Here is a 24,048-nt window from a genome sequence, read left to right as displayed (position 1 = left end):
ATTAACTTTCAGTCAAGTAACAATGATTTGAATCAAACTGAAAAAATTAGATTAGGTTTTTTTTATTAGGAATGATGATTTCAATTAAGATAAGGGTAATCAATTAAAAGACAATAGTAATTAGTTTAAAATAATTAATTTTTTTAAAAAATTTATGTTTCAAATCCCTAATCAATAATATTTAGACATTTGAAAAAAAAAAGACCTAATTCTGAATCAGTAATTTTTAATGTCATGTCATTTATCATGTTAACGTGTCAACATGTCACATTACAGATAATGTAGTATAAAAAATTATTGTCGTTGAATAACAAAAGTTAGTAAGAGAAGTTTATTTGACTTAAAATAAAAATTCATGAATCTATTTGAACACAATAAAAGAATAAGAGTTAAATTGACTTTCTTGATATAGTTTGAAAACTTATTTGGGTATTTAGCCTATTCTTAATTTGTGCTTTTAATAATCCAAACACTTTTTTGCCTTTTGTTTCTAGAATTAAAAAAACAAGAACCAAAATTAACTTATAGAACCAAATATATGAAGATTTTTTTTTTCTTTAGGTAAAATACCTTGATTCTCTAAATTTAAATCATAATTTCACACGAATGCATTACTATTTGAAACAAACAATCTATCCCAAATGAATAAATAGCGTTAACGAGACCGGATCTAGCATTTCACGACCGAATCTAGCTACAGGATAATCGACAGACGAGATGTAGAGTAGAGTAGAGAGATTTTTTTTTTTTTGAATAGGAGAGAAAAAATTCTAAAAATAATAAATTAAAATTTATATAATATAATAATTTTTAAAATTAATGAAAGATAAAATTATTCGAGAAATATTAATACGTCATCAAATTAAAAGAATCATTAATAGTTGATTAACCGTTAAACTTGCGTGCCTGGTAAAAAAAATTCTTTTGAGACGAATTATTTATTTTCAATGCTAATGAACTTGTGTGAAATTATAATTAAAACTTAAAAAGATTAGGATATTTTACCCTTTATATTTTATCCTCTTTCTTGTTTTTCAATTTCTGTTCCTCGAAGCAATGATCTATGCCAAGTCTTACCGTACTGCAGTACTTTTAATCCCTGTCTAAAGTTTGGGATTGTCTCAGCCTTTATTTCTTGAATGATCTCCACCAAAACTGAAAGCAACAACCATAGATGAAAGGTGAAAAGAGGTGACTAAATTGGCATCATATATTCCAAGATAATTTTTAGGCAAACTATACCACCAGAAGAAGCATTATCAAGCTGCAAATCCGAAGTTTCATCAGTTAATGAGACAAACTTTAACATATTTCATGTCTGTATATATATCATAAAACCCATCTCCACCGCCTGACTGTATCTTCGCTTGCTTCCATCAATTCTTCCTTCCTTCGGACAAGATGATATGGTATCCATGTCTGCATTATAAAGAGCAAAATAACCAAATAATGGTCAGAGCCAAAGAAATTTGAAGATGTGAATGGCATGAAGCTGAATTGACAACAAAAATACATACGTTGATTTGAAGGGTGCACTAGTAGCTCCAACTGCTGTGCTGAAGGCAACTTCCTGAAATGGGCCAGCCATTTTACCCCGCGGAAACCATCCTAAATCTCCACCCTTCTTCCCTGATGGACATTCTGAATATTCTTGAGCTATCTGGAAAAAAGAGAGAGAATATATTCAATGAAAACCAGAAAACAGTATTGAGGTAACATAACTCTCTTCGCTCCCAGTCAGTAGCAAGGATGACCAAGTCCTATTTAAAAATTCACAACACTATGCAACATTTAGGCGATACTATGATAGTACATTCCCCTTGATAATATGCGTTTGTTAGAGTGTGCACATGAGCACATATATATGGAATTCTGTTGCCGCAGTCAGCACCTATCCCAAAGTTCTAGGCAAAAAACCATGTCAAAGACTGTATCATGCATGTGTGCTGTGTGCCATATTTTGCTAGAGAAATATGTGGTTAATATTTTTCTCAACAAAAGCAAGCAAATTATAGATGAACACCATAGTTGTCTATCCTTTTAAGATATTAAAATGAAAATAGCCCAACCTACTATTCCTCTTTCTTTGATTTTTACTGGTGAATTCAATGACGACATGACAGATAAAGAAAATAAACAGTAGGCTTATTTGAATTGTTGATAAACATCTACACAGTCAATAACCATCTCAATTATATTTAAGCAAGTTATCAACATGCCAATGTTACTGGTACCGGTAACAGGGCTAAAGATTGTCCTCCAGATAATTAATTGTTTTCCTGATACCCAAATTAGATTTATAGTATAGTATCTCTGAACATTCAATAAAATGAAATCCTGATATTTTCACCTTTGCAAATTCAGCTGGTGGGACCTTATCACCATTGCTAAGCCAACCATCTTCCAGTTTCTTGTAAGCTTCATTGATCTTCCCCTGCTTCTCACATAAGATGTGCCTAGCTGAACAATTGAAAGAAAAAAAAAAAGAAAAGAAGAACAAATAACAAGAACAGCAAGAAGAGTGTAAAACATATGTCATTAAAAGCAATAAAGTAACAATGCTTCTACAAAAGGGGCTACAGGAAAAAGAGACCTTTAACATAAGTGCAGGTGCCAAGCCCATCTCCCTTCCCAGCTTTCCCTTTACCCTTTGAAGCACTCTCATCACTTCCACCTCCGGCTTGCTTGCCTTTTCCCTTGGCTTCCTTTGGTTTTGAATCCTTCCCCATTTCTCAAAAACCTACTTATTTAAGTATAAATTAAAGTAAATATGAGAGGAAACAGCTTCAACGACACTTACAAAGGATGTCAAGTGGTAAGATTTTGATGAATTGATAGCCAATGATATAACTATCCAGTTACCAGAGAGAGCTAAAGGAAGAACATGTACTAATTTAGTTAACTATCCATTCGTTTTACTTCAAACGTATAATTTTAAACACTTCATCGCCAGCAAAACTCATCCAACAGAATCACTACCAAATTATAGCTCACTCTTGAATATCCAAAACTCTGGGTGCCCACCAATCCCAATCTCAACACCAATTTTTTTTTTCCTTTAACTCCTTACAGACTGTAAACACTACACTCACTATGTCTAATTCATCAAAAGAGAAACTAATTCAACAACAATATTAAACAGCATGCAAACATAAATGCCAAATAAACACTAAAAAGAAAGAAAAAAGAAAGAAACTGGAGAGAATGAAAGAAAATCAAAAGGGTGAAATTTAATAGGGGCAGAAATTTGATTAAAGGAACATGAATTAGAATAAGAAGACTTTGCGAAGAGAGAAAGAGAGCGATCTGGGTATTGATATTTTTACCTTGTTATTTACTGCAACAAAGGGTCGCAACTCACAAAACAAAAGCGAAAGCTAGACCTTATGTCTCTGCGGCAGATTGAGAGATCAGATCACTTCTCTTCAAGACTTCGAGGTAGGAAGGCTTTGGATTTCTACTTAAATGACGTTATTGCCCTTAATTGGTGGGATTATCAATTTTTTTTTAGTTAAAATAGGGTTAGTATTTTAGTTTTATATGAGATTATGTTTACAAGTATAATTTATAATTAATCAGCTGTTAATCAATTAATTATATATATATATATATATAACATTCAAATATTTAACTCATTGATTGGTACATGATTTTTCTATTTAAAAAACGATTCGAATCCCCTTTTTTCAATTTTAAAAAACATCATATATATATATATATAAATATATTGGGTAACTATCAATATATTAAACATAGGAATAAACTGTTAATTAGTTTTAAATTCATGCTATTGCACGGGATACATAATTTAATTAAAAATATTTACTATTTGATATTATATTTATTATATTTTAAAACAATAATAAACCAAAATGATAATTTTTAATAACCAAAGGAAAATGATACTTTTAAAAATAAAAAAACAATTGAGATTACATTTATTACATTTTCTATAAGAAACACAATATTTATTATATAGTAAGTGTAATTTTAAGTAAAATATCCCAATTTATTCATGCGAAGCAAATTTGAAAATATATATTAAGTGCATTATACATTTAAAAAAAATAAGATGTAAACACAATGGTTGTTCTTATTCAATAAGGGTTATTAATTAGTTAGAGAATAAAAATATATAAACTATTTAGAATTGATCAATAAAAAAGATATAAGAAAGGTTACTTGAATCGTTTTTTAAGTGCGGTACAGTTTGTGCGTATTAGATGAAATTTCTCGAGAGATCATGAATGAAATGAATATTGATGGGTGAAGGAAAAAAGCTTAATTATATTTATTTGACCAAATCTCTACTATCTCAATGAGTTGAATAAAGTAATTTTAGATTTGAGAAATATTGAGATTAAAATTGAATACGAGGATCAAGCGCTCTTAAACACCTTTGGATGAGTACTTGGTTAATACTTCTTGTACGAGACAACTTGGATATCCTTCAAAGATGCCAAAACTTGTTTGAACTCAAAAGAGTGAAAAGACAAAGTGACGGGGAATGGAGGGATACTAGTACTGGTGATGCCATGGGCTAGTACTGCAAGATAAAAAAGATAGGGAAGAGTGGTGATCATGGTGAGACTGACTCTCAAGTCACATTCGGAAAGGATTGTGACATAGTTCAAGTTTGGAGAGAAAGGTCATGCTAAGCGGAATTGTCCTAAACTCAAGGACAGTAGGTTCGATGATGAAGCTAATATAGTTAGTGGCCATGTGGTTTGGTTTTATCTATTATCACTGACGAGGCCAACGAGGTTCGAGGCAATTGTTTGTTACGTTTGAGTTTGTTTGTTGAGGCTGGTTATGAGGTCTCTAGGAAATTAAGATAGTGTCTCGGCTCTCATGTTTACTTGAAGGTAATTTGAATAGAGGTCTCCGTCCTTTTCTAGGTCATGTAGTTGAGGAGAAATCATCTTGTTAACTTATTTTTGGATGGAGGACGTAACACAAGAAGCAAAATGATCAGCTCATGCACGTGCATATCAGCATGTCTTAAATGCCTTGAAAAAGAAAGGCGAGGCGTGGAGGAAGAGCTCTGTACCTCATCCACCACCAACTGCCCCATGCCCCCATCCCTGTTTAAATTCACTGATAACGAGCGCTGACTCAAGCCCATCCGCCGAATTTAAAGTTAACCACTACATCCATATATTCTAAATGGATAGTCATGGACATAGAATTTATTTATTTATTGTCTATTTTCTTTTATTGACATTTTTTATGCCAACCAAAGAATATTCAGAACCTCTTACAATAACAAAATTAAAGCACGTAGGTGAAAAGGTATACAAGATTTGCTACTTATGTATGCACCAGGTTTAAAGGAAGAGAAGAACTAAAAACAGTTTATGATGTATGCTTCCATTTTATAAACGTGAAAACAAAGTGGGAGAAGCACTGACGGATGACCTTGGGGAAGGCATGAAGGGAAACACATAATTATACACACCTTTTTCAACACGGAATGACAATAAGATAGTACCTTTTATTTTCATATACCTTCCAACTTAGAAGAGAAGATAATAATTATACTAACACTGATGACTAAACCTATACGCCCGCTTATCTCTAATTTGACAAGTGCTAATATCCATTATGTGCCAATTTCAGTCGCTGATTATCTTCTACAGCAAATGATTTTTTCATGGAATTTAAAAGGTGTGTTAGATGCTTACAGATTCTTAAGTATAAAAGTACATTGGTTGCCTCAAGATGTGTTGTGCTTGACAGCCTCTCATCGATTGGTCTGTTAGTTTAAAGCTATCATCCTAGCACATACAAGTATATCACCTGCCAGCAGTTACTTCATGAAGTTTTAACTTTTGGAACTGCAAAGTGTGAAGCTTCTCAGTCTGAGTCTGACAGTGGCATCTGGTAAGAATCTCTTGGTTCCAAATCCGTTACTGAAGGAGGCATATCATTGTTTGACACATTTCTTCGCCGACGTCTCTCTCTTGGTCTAGGTTTATCCTGCAAAAGCAGATATAGCAGTTGGTGGTCAAAATATAGTTAAGATTAAATGAAAAAGGCAGATGATCTGCAAGGACCAATGATACACAATAAACTAAATACCTTTCTATTCTCTTTGCTGAAAAATGATATAAATGGGTTAAGTAGACCTAATCAGCCAAAATTCAAAGAAGAAAAAGAAACATGGAATGTAGACTCTAAAGTCCGTGCAATGTTTTCCTAAATAAATTATTAAAGCTTGATCTATTGACCTACTTAAGAAAAAAAGGTTGACCAGTACCCATGTATCACATGCAGACATTAGGGTTATGTTAAAAAAAAAAAAATCAGACCTACAATAATCCTGCTGGAGGGATGGCAAGAAAAGATTTCATCTATCGAGCAGATAATAGGATAGTGAGCCTGGCCAAGAAGACTTAATGTGGCCATATCAGCATGCAAAAAATCTAGGAAAAAGCATACATGCATAATTCATTGCCAATCGATTGTCACACTCTTGTTCATGAACCAGAACAAGAGAGATGAGCAAGCAACTTGAATGAATAAAAAAGTAGTATTTCACAGTTGCCAAGCAAACTCTTCTAAGGCATGTAGCACAACTGAGATGAAACAAAAAGTACCCCTTGTGCTCAGTCTCTAGCTTCCAATGAATGCATGTTAGAGTGGTCATTGTTAATGATTCCAATCAGTGGCATAAAATAGCTACATTACTTGGAGACTGTAAAAGAGAAGCATTCTTAACCATTACTTACGTCATTATCTGCTTGGCTTGGTTGACTTGACTGAACTGGACGATTCTGTTGACTCCTCATTAACCAGATGCTACCAAAGGACATCAATGATCCCAAAAGCAATGCTGGACCAATCCTTGGATCTCCGAGGTAATCATATAATCGAATTATGATGCCCTGCATTTTTTGCTTTGTTCCCATGCTTTTGGAAAGTATGCTTTGTTGACCTCTTGACCAGAAAGGCTCTGTGTCCTCAGGAACTAGCTCTGGTGTTTTTACCCTCTGCAATGGAAATAGAAGTAAGTGCTTAAATGGCAAATTAAAGGTTTCAAAGGAGATTGATATGGAGATATAATTTGAATAACAACTGCAACGCAACACCATAGTTCAGTTCAACCATAAATATATAGATGCCAACACACCTCTCTTCCTTTTGGCATTAAGCCCAAGGATGTTCAGGGACAGCAAATCGTCCCACTCTAAAATATAATATAAACAACAGAAATTTGTTATAGGAAATATTACTAGCCTAAAATTTCTGAATGAAGCAAGATAGATTGATTACTAAAATAATCTAATGAGAAGGTTATCTCTAGGTGTAGAATTTGCCCACAACCACAAGTTCATCTTAGGCAATAGTTAGAAGAGTCAACATAAAAAGGCTAAAACAAAAAGCATCCAAAAATATTGGCCTTCTTTTAGAAATTACTCAAAGAAACAAGATGCTGCATACATAGAATGGGAGATTCCTGGTGTCACCATCCTTGATTATATTTGATATCCACTGGATGATCTGCAAAAGTGGCAAACATATTGACAGACAATTAGGGAATACCTATATATTGGCCTCAGAAGGTTCAAAATATCTCTGCTTTCTTACAAAGTGAGGAATACAGAACATCAGAAAAAAAAAATAATGCAAACCATGAACATATAAGACAACTTATGAACATACCTGATGCTGTAGCTAAAAATATGAGAGAGATGCTTATACCTGGGAAACTTCAGCTGAACCATTGTAAGTCACTGAAAGTTGTGCTGCAGGATCAACTTCATGTTGGTGGAATTCCCATATACTTTTTGCCGCCTTCTCAACCTTAACAGCATCTTCAGAAGCATTCCTTTCGTAGCGGATAATGAATAACTGGGGGACATCAGTTGGAACCCTCCTTGGTCCACATGTTTCATAACCATTTTCAGTATTAAGGTAGAAAAAACAATAGTTCTGAATAAGACACAAAAAAAAAAAAAAAAACCAAATCAGAAGTTACATACAATAAGATGAATAATATCAAATCTTCACACAAAAATTGGTAATCTAATTGTTAGGAGATAATAAGTTGGTTTGGCCAGTCTAAGCATTAGCTATTACAATATTAGAGCGCACATGACCTACAGGTATAGCTTTTGAACCATAGCCTGTTGTCATGCTAAAAATTAATTCCAACACAAGGTAGTGATGGCCTGTGCTTTGATCAATTGCATAGCCCATTAGGCGTGAGCATGCAAATGAGGGAGAGTAATAGGGGTTACAATGATGGTTTTGCAACCTATCAGCTAAAGCTTTTCGTTTAAAACGGTTTGCTATCCCAGATAATTAATACAGTTTCAGGGCTTGCTTAAACATTGATATCAATCAATATATTTGAGACAAAATTAAAGAGAGGGAGAGATAGAATGACTGTAGAAGCAGGTTCAGGCTCAGCCATCATGCCATCTAATTCAGATCTTATTATAAGCCCTTTTCAATTCTCACGTGTTCCCCATACCTCTTAAATATACCCTAAACATAAGAAAAAAGAGAAAGCTAGGCAAATCACAGAGGGAGCTCTTTTTTTAACTTTAAAATCACAAGCATAGTTGAAGAACAATTCAAAATAAAAATAATAATAATAAATAATAAAGAACGCACCTTTTGGGCTTCCCCATCAAGCCAGCTAAAAGTTAATCGCTTGTTTTTAAAAGCAACAGCAGCTGTTATTGATTGCTCATCTTCAATTGCTGCATTCGACTCGCTAGACTTTGATAAAGTTTCCTGGACCCTGCGCATGGTCTACAACCTAATTTAGTTCACCCCATTTCTAAAATCAAAGAGGAGATGGCCACCACATTGTACTCTGTAATGCTAAATAAGATTAAATATCATTGCAACACATTGAAGATAGATACACATGCACGTGCATGAGCGTCAATGCAGTCATACATTTACATAAATTCATTGTGTATTATCCTTTGCGTTATGCAATTTTCTATCCTACCAGGCCGCCAGTTTCAAGCTTAACAAACCTTTTCATATTATCCACACGTATGGTTTTCTCTTCAGATTAGAGTATAATTTTCCTCATTAAAAGATAGAATATCTATCAAGCAACAATATTTTTCAAAAGAAAATGATTGTTAAATACCAAAATTGATATATTTCCTTACAGAAAAACTGCAACATCTATAAATAAAGTAAAATATAGACAAAATCATCCTCATTGTTCTCAAATGCTAGAGAAACAATTTAATTCTACATTGTTTAAACTATCAAAACAAGATTAAAAGAAATGCTGGAGCAAATTATGCAACAGAAAAGATATGAACAGAACTGAAAATGTGGAACATAATCTAGTGCAAAGAAGCTTACTTCTCGCATACTATCAAGTTCCAGACCCTGCCTTCCCGCTAGAATTGCACAATACCAGGTCAGCGTATCACGCCCAGCACGAGAATAGCCACGAGCATCACAACCTAGTTCCTTTGATGTCAAACTCCTCAATTGAGGAAGCACTGAAAAGACACCCAGATACATAAAGCCCTTTCTTAAGGAAAGAAAAACAAGAAAAGTTTGCTCTACAAAAAACTTGCACAGTATTGCTATGATCTGTCAAGTTTTTCTGCATTTCACACTTAAGAAACAAGAAGTAGCACTTGTATAACAATTACACGACTCAGTGAAGAAAAAGTAAAAACATTTACACAAAGTGAGAGGGCAAGCGGATATCATTTTCAACCACAGATTAGAAAAGCAGCCAGGTTCCTGTTCTTCCCTTTCCACTTACAAACTAACCAAAGTAATATCATGTTCGACGCTGGCATTAAGCAAGCAATTTTCCAACATTCTACTCAACAATTCATCACATGCTTAAAATTTGCTATACTGAACTTGATTTCATAGATGATATCTCTTTCAAACATTAGACCTGCTAAGTAGTGGCAGAAATCAGTCAGAGTAATAACTTACAATTGTTTTTTACTAAAAATTATAACTTCTATTCTGATTTTACCATCAAAGTTGAAGGGATTACTGAGCTTGACACCAAGCATTTGACTAATGAAACCAAGCTGCTCATTCATCCAGTGAACACTTTAAATGAATCCAATACTTTCCTTCCATTAGAAATAGAACCACATGCACTTTTATAACCAACTGCCGTACAAGTTTCATTAACATCTCTAATAACTATTGCTAAAATTATGCAACTGATGGATCAAAATGCTCTGCTGAGATACAAGTCAAATCACTGTGCATCTTGACTTTCTACAACATTCAATTCAAGCAAATCAAATTAAGCACACATTCAATTTGGAAAACACAATGCATTCTACTGCCCACCATGCAGTGTGCACCAGACTAACAACACCATGCAACCTGAGACCACTTACTTGTAGTCCTTAAGATGTTGCATATAGAATAATATGCTTGGATATTCTACAACTATATATTTTAAAAAACTAGAGATTGGGAATGTCATGACTTATCCACTGACAGTGAATGTCAATGTCCAGCATACTTATATTCTTGAGTCTTCACTTATCTACTCTTATAATGACAATCTGTACATAAAATGGATGAAGGTACCATGCAGGAGGCCAATTTTTCTCAGCAACCAACGGCAGTGGGTAACGTAAGTTCTTGTCATTAAGTGATCAAAAGAAATTACTACTAAGATACCATTTAGTTGTAGCCCTTGCTACTTTCTCTTTACCATTTGCATTTTGCTACCTCAAAGTTGATATAAAGTAAAAAGTAAATGGTAAAATAAAATCATATTTGATTGAAAGTAAAACATGCATTTTGTTCAATATGAAAGTTAAATTTTATTTTTTAATTCTTCAAAATACTTGCTTTTATATCCAAATATGCTTAACTAAAAGAAAGAAATGCCGAGAGATACCTTGCTGTTTATTCTGTTCCAAGACATCTAAAAACCACGAATCATTGACTGATCCTGCAAATAGTACTCACTGCTCAGCTTGGTATATAGTAATTAATTTGAAGTTATATAGGCATGTAAAACTTATAAGAAATAGATTAAGTATGCATTAACATGCCATGATACACAAGAGGTTTTAGACCCGGATCTTTCAAGAACACGATAGCTGGTGCAGACTCCACCCCAAACCTGTTATTGGTTTATAAAAATCTGTCAAGGTAGATACTACCATAGAAAATGAAAGAAGACTAAACTCAAGGATTGCAATTATAAGATAAATATCAGAGATCAATAGTTACACTTGAATTATTTAAATGTGATATATATGGGATTTTTCTCTAATTTTTATGCATATGCAGTGCATAAGAGAAATCAAATCTACATACGTAGTCCACCAAACAGAAAATTCCTCTTCGCGCCATAGGACACAGGCAAAAGTGGCATAGTTCCAATAATCCTTTGCAGCTTGACGCATTACAGGAGTTGCGCGCTCCCCTGTTTTTGAGAAGAAAATCACTTTTACCTATGAGTCAGGAGCATGAAACAATCCACTATTACAATGGGATAATATATGCAAATCAAAAAAAGCTAACAAAACAGAAGAACATTCAATATTGAACACGTTCAAACGTTGATAATATATATTAAACCGAAAAAAAAAAAAAAAAAAAAACAGAACATAAAGGATAAGAGTGCCATTGCCGATAACACATTATACAATATCAGCAGTGACATATATATAAGACATGACTAGTAAAATGCATCAGAACCAAGTACAAAATGATAGGCTAACTGCACATGATGAAATTTTTCCACGGATCAACAATAACAGCACTGTCATCTATGCTATGCTAATAGACTGTAAAAAAAGATAAAGGCTCTAAAAAAAAACTAAAGAAATGACATTATAGTCAATGCTAGAGGTTCATTAAATACTTATAGAAAGCTTTCAAATGAATGCTAAAACGTGATGGAACAATGGCATAATATAAAATGGAACAGCCCCTACCCTGAGAATCCACTCTAGCAAAACCTTGCATATAAATGGCCTATTCAGGACAAATTCACAATCATTATGGTAGTACTTTTCTATTGATTTATTATACATAATTTAACAGGATCCTTGTTCTTAGATAATCATATCCAAGTACGAACTAGAATTTTTTTTCGTTTCCTTTCTATTTGAAATTTCTTTCTACTTGATGTGGACTATGCTTAATTATATAATATACAAACAGACAACCCTATGCGGCTAAGTGGAGAAGCATGAAATCAAACCCAAGAAGACCCTGCCCTACTGAAGGAAAACCTGACAAAGCCCCCATGAAAAACCTAAAATAACCCAACATTTAGATAAATCACGAAATGGCAGCTCTGTAATCCCCAAAAAGCCCCTAACTCAGAAATGCAATCCCCAAAACACCCACCATCCAATGCCAAAATTAACAGCCAGCACCCAACTTTTGCTGAAAACCGAAAATGCCCTCACAAAAACGGGAAATGACAAACACTTCCCAATTTAAGGAGGCTTTGCATTTTAAAATCATATGATGTAAGATAAAAAAGATGTAACAGAAATTAAATGGATAGTTTTTACCAAAAAGTATTGAAGGTGAAAACTATTAAACAAACACCACTTGAACAATTTAAGAAAATCTGGTGAATAAAAAAAATTCTCTCTAAGAATTTTAGGACCTTTATTATGCGAATAAAACTGCAAGACATGTTTTCATCAAAAAAAAAAAAACAACCTGCAAGACATGAAACTGCTTCAAGATATGAAGTCTAATAAACTGAAAAAACAATAAAAAACTGTTTAAAGTCATGAAACAAAAGCTATAAAAATAACCAAGAAAAATGAAAGAAAAAGAAAACCAACTGACAAGTGCAGTCTGGCACTAAAATCAGATCTTCTGTAAAATTAATATGAAAATTAAAAAAAAAATTGATTCATACTTCTCCCTTCATTCAAAATTGAATGCCTAAGTTTAACTTTGTGTGCAGTTTAAGAAAAAACTTTGATTTTAGGGTTTAATTAACAATATATTGATGTTTAATAATTTTCAATGCCAAAAAAATAGAATATAGAAAAAGAAAGAAAATAGGTGCTTAAACAAAGAAAGAAGACATAGTTTTGGAACATCCCACTACAGCAAGGGATCATCTAATTTGGAAAAAAGGGAGTTGAAGAAATATACAGAGAACCAAATCATGAGAGACTAAAGAAAATAAAATAATGTTGACAATATTAGAGAATAATGAACACTGGAACTGGAAAAAATAAAGAAAAAGTCATACCTTATGGGGACTGCTTTTTGCAAGAAACCTTGGCCCCTGATGTAAAAAACAAAGTCATTTTCTGCAATTGTAGGAAGAAGTTGACACAAGCAGTATGACACTAACAGGGCAAGGTTAACAGAACTCAAAAAGCAAATATAATAATAAACTAAAACTCTAAAAAAATCATCTAAAAGTGAAAAAAAAAATGGATGAACTTTATTGTTTTGACAGTGAAATGAGTTAGATACCCTGAAATATGGTAGGGCATCTAGTATGACAAGTATAATATCAAATTTGATCTTAAAGAAATTTCAAAATGAATGCATAATCTCCTAACTATTCCTTGCATTGACTTCAAATGGATAAGATTAAAAATTTATCCCCACATTTAAATATGACTAAAAGTCGGACATGGAAATAGCAATAAATGATGTGAATACGAAGTTATGATTAAGTAAAGCTTCTCAAGAGAACAACAGATACATTCAGATAATTCATCCAACTGATGCATTAAAATAGAACAGATTATGCTTGCAAAAAGATGACAATAGTAAAAAAAAAAAAAAAAAAGAACCTTTGCTCAGAATAAAAAGCCACATGACAACATCTAAGAGGTGCTATATGTTACCACTTACCAGTGACTCCTTTGAATAGTAAAAGATGCGAGGCAAGTTGAGTACAGCCATTGCAAACCAATCTGTAACTGCATCAACAGAGAGCTCTCCCTCAAACCTATACATTAGTATCAATTTAATATATCATTACAGCATTAAAAAAATTTTCTAACAAGTACAGAAGTCACTCAGTTACAGTAAATGGGAGATATAATCAAATAAGGTGTATAATGTACAAATAGAAACATAGATACTGCTTTTCACTATATAAAACAAACTGCAACTCAAGCATCTTAAATTTGTTTTAATAGGATTTATCTGTTATTAATTTTAAAAAGCATTTCATTTCAAGCCTCAACCGCAACTTACCTGATTAGACAGTCTGAAGTTTTGCACCCTGATGGAAAAGTAACCAATGAAGGAAGACCTGTATACATTATTATTAAGTTCAATAAACAACAGAAGTGCTTAGCCATGCTGAAGTTAAAGTTTCAGAAACAAAACATGACAAAACAGCAGTTGGAGTTGTCAGTGGCATGGCATCTACTAGAAGGAAGAAGAAAAGCATGTTGAAATGAATTCAACGACAGAAAGAAACATAAATTGCTTCCAGTCGGGAAATACATTAACTGACATCCTTAACCATTTAGCTGCTTCATAGCGCCTCCATTTTACTCATTTGTTGGCATAACTGACAGCACAATAGTGGGAATTACATCAGCTTCAAGCTTTATAACACTGTGACACTTTCACCTGAGTGGCTATTTAGTTAACCTTTGGAAGCAACATTCAATATTGCTAGGTGTAAGACATACATACAGCTGATATTAATCATTAGATATTAAAACATCTATCTGCTTTCATTTAGACCACTAAATTACAAGCCCATGATCCAGCTTTCCTGGACGGTTCTTGACTAGTTTCAGAGTGACAAAACCAAGGAAGCTATCAATGAATTTAACATCAGCCAACCTAAAACCAGCAATACAGTAGAAGAGTTGCTTTGGTTAGATTTGACAACTTTAAAATAAATAAGTCAGTAGTCTTCATTGCAGCAAATCATGCAAGGTTTTACTTATCTAACTATTTCTACCAACAAGGGGAATTCCCCTATATTCTGGTAAATTTTTTAAAGAGTAAATAGCAGAAACAATGATAGGGAGCTATATATTTGCTGGTTATATCAGTGATTATAACACCACTAACCATTCCTGAAGAAAAACTGGCCCGTTGGCTTTTTCTCAGCAAGGTAGGCTGCAATTTGGATCTCACTAAGCTCTACCATACCAATATTTGCAACCCCATTCAACAAAGCAGCTGAATATGAAGAGAAGACATAATTCATTAAAATATTAAAGCAATGATCACAATTTGAATAAAGATTTCTATAGAATTATATGACCTGAGAAAGTATAAACTAACACAAATTTTTATATTCAATGTAACAACCTCTTCCTTTTTTTTTTTTTTTGCATCTTTAGAGAGAGAGAGAGAGAGAGAGAGAGAGAGAGAAATAGAGAAATGAAAGAAGCTTAATCAGAAGAATTATGTACATATTATGTCTAGAACATTGGAAAAGGAGCACATAAACATATGTATCATAATTTTTGTACATCTTGGATTCTTGTATTTCATTTCTGGTTCCTTTAGCCCCCACATAAAATTGGTAGTAGTACTTAGAAAGAAAACCAATTTGTTTAGTTCGAATAACCATAATTCCAAATAAGCCTACAAAGTAATCATAGATTCACATTTCAATATCAACGACACATGCATTGATGGAATTTCAGAAATTGTTGAGATTGGAAAAATCTTCCTGCAGTACGATAATCAACAAGGAAAATTATATCATGCCATCTCCAAACATCTCTAATTAACTGTACAATCTTATAAATCATATATCTCTTTCGCAACAACAACAATAACAATACTAACAATAAGAAGAAGAAGAAGAAGAAGAAGAAGAAGAAGAAGAAGAACAACAACAACAACAACAATAATAATCCAAAGATTTATCAAATATTTAGGTTGCAGTGACAGAAACAGTTCGTACAATTCAGATTCCTACTCAAAAGTTTAGCACTTACTTTTCAACATTGAACTTTTCATATTATCAAAGAACACCAAAATTCAGTTAACCTTTATCCTAACTTGATTGGCAAAGCATATATTGGTGTCTCTATGTAGAAGCTCAATGCTTATCCTTTCTTACCATAGGTGGCATTAAGCAGTGTTCCTTCTTGATGCTCCAGATTTTGTACGTTATCAGGTTGAAAGCTAGAGTTTTAGAATGGTTCCAGTTGGGACCAGATAGCATTGAGATGCTCTTGGTGTGACTTGAAGCACTCAGGAAATGCAAATAATAATAATAACAATCTCTGGTACATTGGTAACTTAATAATTTAATATCTGAGTTGAACATCAATATATGTAATCATATTACAATCTATATCTTTATCATAGTGGCTGACGAGAGGTTAAAAATAAAGTGAAAAGTGAAGTTCATAGGCAATTAACAACAGAAAGTACACTTTGTAACATATAAATAAATATTCTTACTAGATCTCAACCTTTCAGCAAAAGAACATACCAATTCTTTTCCAAGAATTAGAAAATTGAGCACAGTGACTGCTGCCAGATGAATACACCTAAATGAAAATCTCAATTAGCATTTATTATGATCTTGTAAACCGTTAATTATAAGAAACAAATTGCAGATAATCCAGGATAAAATTTCATTAGGCACTAACTAGTAATAATAAAACCGAAACCCCGTATTCCAAGAGGAAACAGAACAAAATTCACCCATGTTAAGGCGAAGACTAATTCTACCTTTTACACCTGAACTTTTGCAATGGGATATCTATAGGTGATACACCAGTATAGAAAAGTGACTTAGCCGCTGTTTGGCCCAGCTTTTAGAACAACTTCTCTATTCCAAAAGGTTGAAGTTAGGCCAAATAGGGTTTTGGAAAAGAACTTTATAGCTACTCCAAGTTAAAACTTCCAAAAAGCCAGCAATGAGAAGTTCAAAGACATTTAATAAAAATTTTACGAAACAATAAAATTCTTGATTACTTCAAGGAACTTCAAATAATTTCAATCTAATAGCTTCTTTCCAAGAACCTTTAATTCAACAATGCCTTTTACAGAAGTTGCAACCATGACAAACAGACTCTTAATTTAGGTGTAGAGGGTAGATGGGACATTAGTTGAACATAAGTAGTGCAAACAAGCTTGGTTGGTCTTAGTCATGCAGATTTGAGGAAAAGGATTCAAAACATATGATTGAACTAGTTTAAAAAAATGACATAGTTAAGTTGAGTTTAAGCATGTCATAGTGTAGATACTTGATTTTGGCTACTAACTTATTATTTCTTTAAGAGTTGTTTTACAGCAGTGCAATGTTATAAAGAGATCAATGAGAACAACTAGAACAAGCAGAACAACTATATCACGCAAGCAACAATGAAAGTAACCCAGAACAAGTAGCAGGGTTCACAGATTAGTTTCAACTTGAGATATTCTGGAGAGTTTGGCTTGGTGGCTCAGATATGGAGGTAGTTAGGAAGTCTTCCTCTTAATCTTTTCTTGATGTACAAGTGTTTCTTCTTCTTACCTTTTCCTGAAATACAAGTGTTTCTCCCTTTTACCTTTTCTAACTTATCTTCTTCTATCATACCTTTTCCTTCTTACCTTGCTTACTCGTACATTTTTCCCTCATACCTTTTCCCTCTTAACTTCTACTCAAGAACAAGTTTTATTAAACTATTAATAACCATAAAAAACCATTACTTCAATAACCACAAAATGGGTTTCAAACTGTTACTCATTATATACAAAAAACCACTATTTCAATGTCCACATAATGGGTTTTAGTAATAGTTACCCATTACATACATCAAATCTATTCTTAATAATGTTATTCATTATGTGCATTAAAGTTTGTTCTTGAGTAATTGTTTCTCATAGCTCTAATAAAAAGCTTTCACAATTCACTTTGGAAAACAAGATTTCTTGAGCTAATGCAAACACATTTTCACTCTTAGCTCTCTCTCTAAATATACTCTCTTAAATTCTCCTCTATTTAGTCTTTCTCTGCTCTATTCTCAACCTTACTCTGCCACTCACCTATTCTCAACCTTACTCTGCTGCTCACTTATTCTCTTCCACTTGCCACAACACTCAGTGTTTTAAGAATTGCCCCAATCTTCCTCTCTGCCGCCTCCAACACATCATTTTACTTATTTACAACACCTACTCTCTCCCTATCATAATAATCCTTATACAGTTTACCGACTCCACTGGACAGAAAATGATAGCAATCACATCAAATTAAAATTCAAAAACACAGCCAATAGCATTAAGGACATGTACAACATCAAGGATAAAGGACAACAATAAAATCCTAAAGTTGAAACAAAGGCCATCCATGTTGAGTTACCTTGTCAATAGTTTAACAATGTGCAAATCTTATTGGTGTTTTCAAAACTTTAAAGAAAGGCCCCTCTCCCAATCTTTATTTGGAATAACTAATTGATTTATATGAAAGGAAACTATCATGATGAAACATTAATGTATTAATATGTTCTCTATAGAGCAAAGAATGTCTTTTTGATACTCAAAAAGGGTTAAAATCTTGGCAAGCACATAGTTAGCATGGCAAGCACTCTATCCAAGAATAAGATTTTAGCCACCTCAACTCTAATTAAGTAGAGTATTCAATGGAAATTGGCATAAGTTAGAGAGAGCTTTAAGAATTTTAAGCTGAATTCACCAACAAACAAACCAAATCGAAACCCAAAACAGTAAAGTTGTTAGATTGCCAAGTTACCAATTCAACATATGGGCTAGCCTAAGGTTAGCATCTTTGTCTGTTTGTCTATGAAGTCTGAACTACTATATACGAACTCTTAGTTTTCTTCAATGAACAAAGTGATTGTCAAACTACCTTTAGGAGTTAGCAATGTGGGCTATCTGAATATTGAATATTTGACTACCTCAATGGTGAAATTTGACTTTGGAATGCATCTTTCTTGGAGATTAGGGAAAAGAAGAGAAAACATAGACAAGAAATGAGGAACTCTAGTTAATTGTAGCAATACTATGCAAACATGCACGGTCAATGGTTGTACCTGAAGTAACCATGGTTTGGAATCTTGAAACATAGACTGAAAATCATTGGAAGTAATCATATTGAAAGCATCATCTCCAATATCTGCAGGAAGTGGCCATCCATCAGCCTCATGTAAATCTTCTTAAAGCTAGACTTGGAATGAAAGTATATAAAAACATGAAAATCTAAAAACAAAAGGTAAATATTCACAATTTCACTACCAGAAGCATCAACATGCAGTAACGGCAGCTCTATGTTAGAAAACTTTTCCTCTGCATATTGCTGACTGACTTTTTCCACAACATGCTGCAGGCCAAGGTGATAATACCATTCAATAAAACAATGCAAAACCCCACACAGAGCTCTCTTTCTCTGTTGGGAGATGAGTGAAGGGAGATAAAAATACACACAACAAGTAGGCTGCAATGAAATACTTACAAGTTGCTCATCAATACCAAAGACATCATAGTTTCTTTTCCATATAGGATTTGTCAGAAGCTCATAAGCATATCGAATCTGCAAGGAGATAAACATCATCTACTCACTTATGGATTCAGATATCATTTGACCTCAGCACCTTCAGAAACAAGGGCTACAATGTTCATTTAGCTAAGGCTAAATGAGACTTCATCTAATTGCAAGGAGAAACTTAGGCTACATTTTCATTGTTGCTTTCACTACTTGCTTTTTGTGTCTTAAAAACTTAATTAAAAGCAAAAGCAAATGGTAGAATATAAAATCATAATTGATAAGAAAAAATAACCGAATGGCTAAAGTGCAACACAATTCTAGCATAACTATTCTATATTTAAGTAAAAAAAAATCCATTTTGTTCTCCAAAAACAATGCAATATTTATTTTTAGTTGTACAAAAATATTACTATTCAGTTTTGTATTTATACGCACTTTTGTGCTTTACTACTTTCAAAAGTGAAACGCAAGTGCAGCAAAGAAAGTAGCTTAAATAAACTATTGATAATTTAAAATGCAGGGAGCAATAAATTGTACTGAAACAACCAGCAATTTTTATTTATTTATTTACTTATTTTTGCAGAGGCAAACAAGCATTGACGAATGAAGAAGATTAACTAACTGACCTTGATAAATTCAGTAGTAGTAGGAACTTCCAACCCCGAATTCCTGAAACGATCACGTTTTAAAACATTTGAACAATAGTAAATGCCTAAATCAAATTGAAAAAAATTATTATTCTTTTTAAATAAATCGTAAATAAGAAAAGGAACAACAGAAAGAATTACCACTTAGATTCAAGATTCTCGTACGCCTCTTTCACTGCTTCCATTGAACTATACGTCTTTATTCCCAAAACTACCATTCATCAAAAAGAATCTATATAACTAGTTTTCTTTAAAAAAATCCAACAAGTATTTTTCTACGAACAATATATGGACACGAAAACGTATGTATACATTGGGACTAACCATCGTAATGAGAAGGGGGGAAAGAGCGAGGGAGAAGAACGAGCTGACATAACATGGCGAGAGAGAAGAGAATCAGAGGCACTATGTAGGCTTTGATTTTCGCTGCAAAATCTCCGGCCATGGCTCTATATCGCCGCTGACTCCTTTGGTTCTTCAGAGATAGACTGAGCTGAGCGAGCGAGTTGGAAAATTGGAGGGCTTGAGTTATGGGGAAAAAAATACAAAAGTATAAAAAAGCAAGCAATTAAAGCAAATAAAAGCACTCTTTGACTCTTTGACTCTCCCGAGGTTTACTTAAAATAACGGTTTTAATTCGATGATTACTATGTAAATCGTGGTTTTGTGCGGTCGGGGTTCGGGTTCAAATTACCGCGGCACATGAAGTGGAACACGTGGTGTAAAGTCATTGGCTATAGTAAAGAGATTCTGAACAGAAATCTGATTTACTTATCGTATTAAATCCTAAATTCCTTCCTGATTGGAGGTTTTTCTAGCCTAAAGAAGCAAAGATGAAGAGATTCTTGGATTAATCGCTGTGTTAATTAGGTTTAATATTGTGATTACAACCACATAATTTATATATCATAAAAGAAATCAATTAATTAAACAAATCAACCTATAATTGAATTTGGTTTGCTTAAAATGAAATTTGAACTTTTCTTTTAGATTTGAGGAAGGAGATTTAAATTTTATTCTTTAAATAAAAGGTCATACATCAATCAATGAATCAAACACTTGAGTGTAAGATGAAACTTAAACTTACTATCTAAGAATTCTCAAAAATTAATGGTGGCCATTAAGACAAGATTTTATTTGCAAAATATGATTTTTCTTGTTTTCTTTTAGTTTAGTTATGCTGTTGAACTTCTATTTGAACCTAATTTATGCTAATTCATTATAAAATATTTTACTATTAAAATTATTTTTTTTGAATCAATTGAATAAATAATATATACATTAGTAAATCCGAAAAAAATATAATTTTGTTTAAATCTAAATAAAAGTATAATAACTTGATTAAAATAAATAAAAATATGCATACGTGTTTAAATTTTAAACTAATGTACTAATTGATTCATAGATTACATTATCGATGTTGAGCTTAAGGTATGTTGAAGTATTTAGTCAGATGTGTAATTTATGTGGCAATTATGTAAATAGTGTTGTAGTTTACTTAGGGGCAGTCTTTGTAAATATTAGGAAGTTAGTTGATTAGTATAAATACTTTGCTTTAGCTGACAAACCGATGCTAACATGATTCAATACAGAATTCAAGATTAAACTCTTTCTTTCTTATCTTTCCTTTCTTGCTTGCATTTAGGAACTTTTGGTATAATGTAAGTGCGGAACATTCCTCACAATTAAATTGTTGGAATCACATTACAATATTTGGTTTATATTTTGTACAAGGTAAGGTGATCTCACCACTCACTTGTACATCTTGGTCAAGCCCTATCTTATATTTTCTCTTGCTCTTTTTCTTCTTTTTCCATGGTTGGCTGTGGTTCTAGAATCATCTTCAATCTTTATGAGATTCCTTGAGCTAATTTTTTTTTTTGTTTGAATCAAAGCTTTTGTGGGTTTCTTGGACCTTTGAAGTTTGAATATTTCCTGTCCCTGACCTGTTGGATTTTTAAAGAGAAAGGAAAAATTATTATACTGTTGTAGTTCTGTTTTTGTTTTTCTTGTTGTTATGGGTTTGCCTTTATTTTCTTCCTGTCTTTCTCGCTGTTATGCCTTTGTGCCTTGTTGCATTTTTTACTTTGTTTCCTGTCTTGGATTTTATTTCTGATGCGAGGAGCTCCACTGTTTTGATGGCTCTTCCCCATTTTTATTAATAAAGTTTTTATTCGAAAAAATATTTTAAAAATTAATATTTAAATACTATATTATTTTTGTTATATTATTATTCATTATGTTAAAGGTTATAGTTGAAAAGATAAAAATTACATTAAAAATAAGATAAATTTATTTAATTTTATATTTTCATATATAAAAGTAATTTAGTAAAATCACATTACATTCCCAATAAATACTTTCGAGCCAAACACTATAATATAATGTTCCTAATAATTACATTTCCTATAATCATCAATTTTCTATATTATTACTAAACGTTGCAAAGTTATCTTTTTAATAACAGCGTTCCTTATAATCACATATTTAATAATCACATTTTTTACAAAATACTAAACATCACTTTACATTTTTCCACAAGGTAGCTTAAGGGTTTATTATTTATATTGGGGCTAGACCTAGCAGTGAGCAGCAATTGGTCGCAACTGAGCAACCGACCATAGCAATCAACGGTTCGGCTCGACAGTTGTGAACAACAACCATCGACTACAATGATTGGCTTTGTTGTCCGATCGGTTTGGTCGTTCGAGGGGACTCTTTCCCCTTTGAATCGATCGAACAACCGACTCTTTTTTTTTTATTATTTTAGGGGGTTAAAGAAAGTCAGCACTGCTAAGAAACTCTTTTCCATGGGAGAGACAAGATCATAACCCCTCAAACTATGAAACCTTTTTGCATTCTTCGAAAGAACCCATCGATTCTCTCAAATTATCCTCTACCATTTCAAATCAATAGCAATCTTTTACAGTTTCTTATCTCATTAACACTTGTGGGTTGGTTCCGGAATCTGCTCTGCATGCCTTTGAAATTTATAAACCAACTTAGTCCTTACTTTCTTCAAGAACCATGGTTTCTCAAGAACCCAAATCACAACCATCTCCAAGAGACGGTTAGTGTTGCTTTTTTTTGATGTTGAGAAAATCCTTTTGGCCCAAAGTTAGTTTTTATTACTCTAAAGGTGTTTCTCAAAAACCCAAATCGCAATAATCTCCAAAACCAACTGAATCGTGGTCGGTTAAAATCGATCGAAACCGACTTCTTGTATGGTTAAGTTCGATCAATTTATAAAGTAAATTTTTTGATCGATTTTCATCAAAACCAAATAAAAAATCAATCAAACCGAATCTCGTTCAGCCCTTGGTAAACATATTGATTGGGTTGGCCTAATCATGTTAAAACAAACCAACTAGCTTTAGGAATCATGGGCCTTTTGACTAATAATGGATGACAGTCTATGTCCACATCTCTTGGGCCGATTTTTATTCTATTTTTTTTTAATTTGGATTTCTTATATGAAAATCTTTCCATACTCTCTTTAATGATTTCAGAAAACGGTTAAACGTATTCTTGTAAAAAAAAAGTGTTTGAGCTATTTTTTCTTTTTTAAAAATGATCATTCCAGTGAAATCTAAAAGGAAAAAGAAATCATGAAATCTAGTCATGGAGTGCTTTTTGTTTTCCTTATCACAACACATATATATATATATATATATATATATATATATATATATATATATATATATATATCTTTGGTTTTATTAAAAAAAATACATATATTCATTAAAGGGGATTAAGAAAATAACACAAGAGATTGGTAGTTCAAGATAGCATCTAGGCCAGTCAATGACTTTATTGTCAAAACGGCCCACCAATTCTTTAGGAATTTGGAATCTTTTATTGTGGAAACAACTTATCCTTACCGGCATTAGAACCACAGAAGAAAAATGGATTCAATTAAACATATTCTTCTATATGGCAATTAATGATACCTCCCCCACCATTACTCTTTTTAATCTTTTGTCAATGTCAAAGAAAAAAATGTCAACCTTC

At 32.8% G+C, this 24,048-nt stretch overlaps 2 protein-coding genes across 2 annotated transcripts; both read right to left on the bottom strand.

The window, feature by feature from the left end:
• Positions 1 to 1,192: 1,192 nt before the first annotated feature.
• LOC18604740 (FKBP-like peptidyl-prolyl cis-trans isomerase family protein) lies at positions 1,193 to 3,459 on the bottom strand. Its single transcript, XM_018116809.2, has 5 exons — positions 3,327 to 3,459; positions 2,594 to 2,740; positions 2,351 to 2,460; positions 1,518 to 1,660; positions 1,193 to 1,419 (listed from the first exon to the last, which is right to left on the bottom strand). Exons 2-5 carry the CDS (start codon positions 2,727 to 2,729, stop codon positions 1,377 to 1,379), a joined length of 432 nt encoding a protein of 143 aa, XP_017972298.1. The 5' UTR covers positions 2,730 to 2,740; positions 3,327 to 3,459; the 3' UTR covers positions 1,193 to 1,376.
• A 2,015-nt stretch (positions 3,460 to 5,474) lies between these two features.
• On the bottom strand, positions 5,475 to 20,599 carry LOC18604739 (DNAJ heat shock N-terminal domain-containing protein). Its single transcript, XM_007037350.3, has 20 exons — positions 20,362 to 20,599; positions 20,179 to 20,248; positions 20,017 to 20,059; positions 19,358 to 19,435; positions 19,141 to 19,225; positions 18,939 to 19,021; positions 16,394 to 16,451; positions 15,010 to 15,120; positions 14,173 to 14,230; positions 13,825 to 13,921; positions 13,208 to 13,243; positions 11,296 to 11,432; positions 11,028 to 11,098; positions 10,871 to 10,924; positions 9,340 to 9,482; positions 8,623 to 8,763; positions 7,705 to 7,935; positions 7,444 to 7,503; positions 6,732 to 6,992; positions 5,475 to 5,979 (listed from the first exon to the last, which is right to left on the bottom strand). Exons 1-20 carry the CDS (start codon positions 20,480 to 20,482, stop codon positions 5,857 to 5,859), a joined length of 2,061 nt encoding a protein of 686 aa, XP_007037412.3. The 5' UTR covers positions 20,483 to 20,599; the 3' UTR covers positions 5,475 to 5,856.
• Between the last annotated feature and the right edge of the window lie 3,449 nt (positions 20,600 to 24,048).

Source organism: Theobroma cacao, chromosome 3 (genome assembly GCF_053813885.1).
Source record: "Theobroma cacao isolate CCN51 chromosome 3, ASM5381388v1, whole genome shotgun sequence".
NCBI classification, from domain to species: Eukaryota; Viridiplantae; Streptophyta; class Magnoliopsida; order Malvales; family Malvaceae; genus Theobroma; species Theobroma cacao.
The sequence above is the reverse complement of the archived record's forward strand: the minus strand, read 5'-3'. Positions and strand labels throughout refer to the sequence as shown.

Bases quoted from the DNA above. Each gene is read 5' to 3' on its own strand.
- LOC18604739 (XM_007037350.3), bottom strand. From the start codon at position 20,482: ATGGCCGGAGATTTTGCAGCGAAAATCAAAGCCTACATAGTGCCTCTG. The intron at 15,121-16,393 runs GTATGTTCTTTT...CTTCATATTCAG, and splicing joins TAATTCTTGGAAAAGAATTG to CTGCTTTGTTGAATGGGGTT. The intron at 13,244-13,824 runs GTAAGTGGTAAC...TTTTTACATCAG, and splicing joins ACTATTCAAAGGAGTCACTG to GGGCCAAGGTTTCTTGCAAA.
- LOC18604740 (XM_018116809.2), bottom strand. From the start codon at position 2,729: ATGGGGAAGGATTCAAAACCAAAGGAAGCCAAGGGAAAAGGCAAGCAA. The intron at 2,461-2,593 runs GTCTCTTTTTCC...TCAATTGTTCAG, and splicing joins CACCTGCACTTATGTTAAAG to CTAGGCACATCTTATGTGAG. The intron at 1,420-1,517 runs GTATGTATTTTT...TTTATAATGCAG, and splicing joins AGTGCACCCTTCAAATCAAC to ACATGGATACCATATCATCT.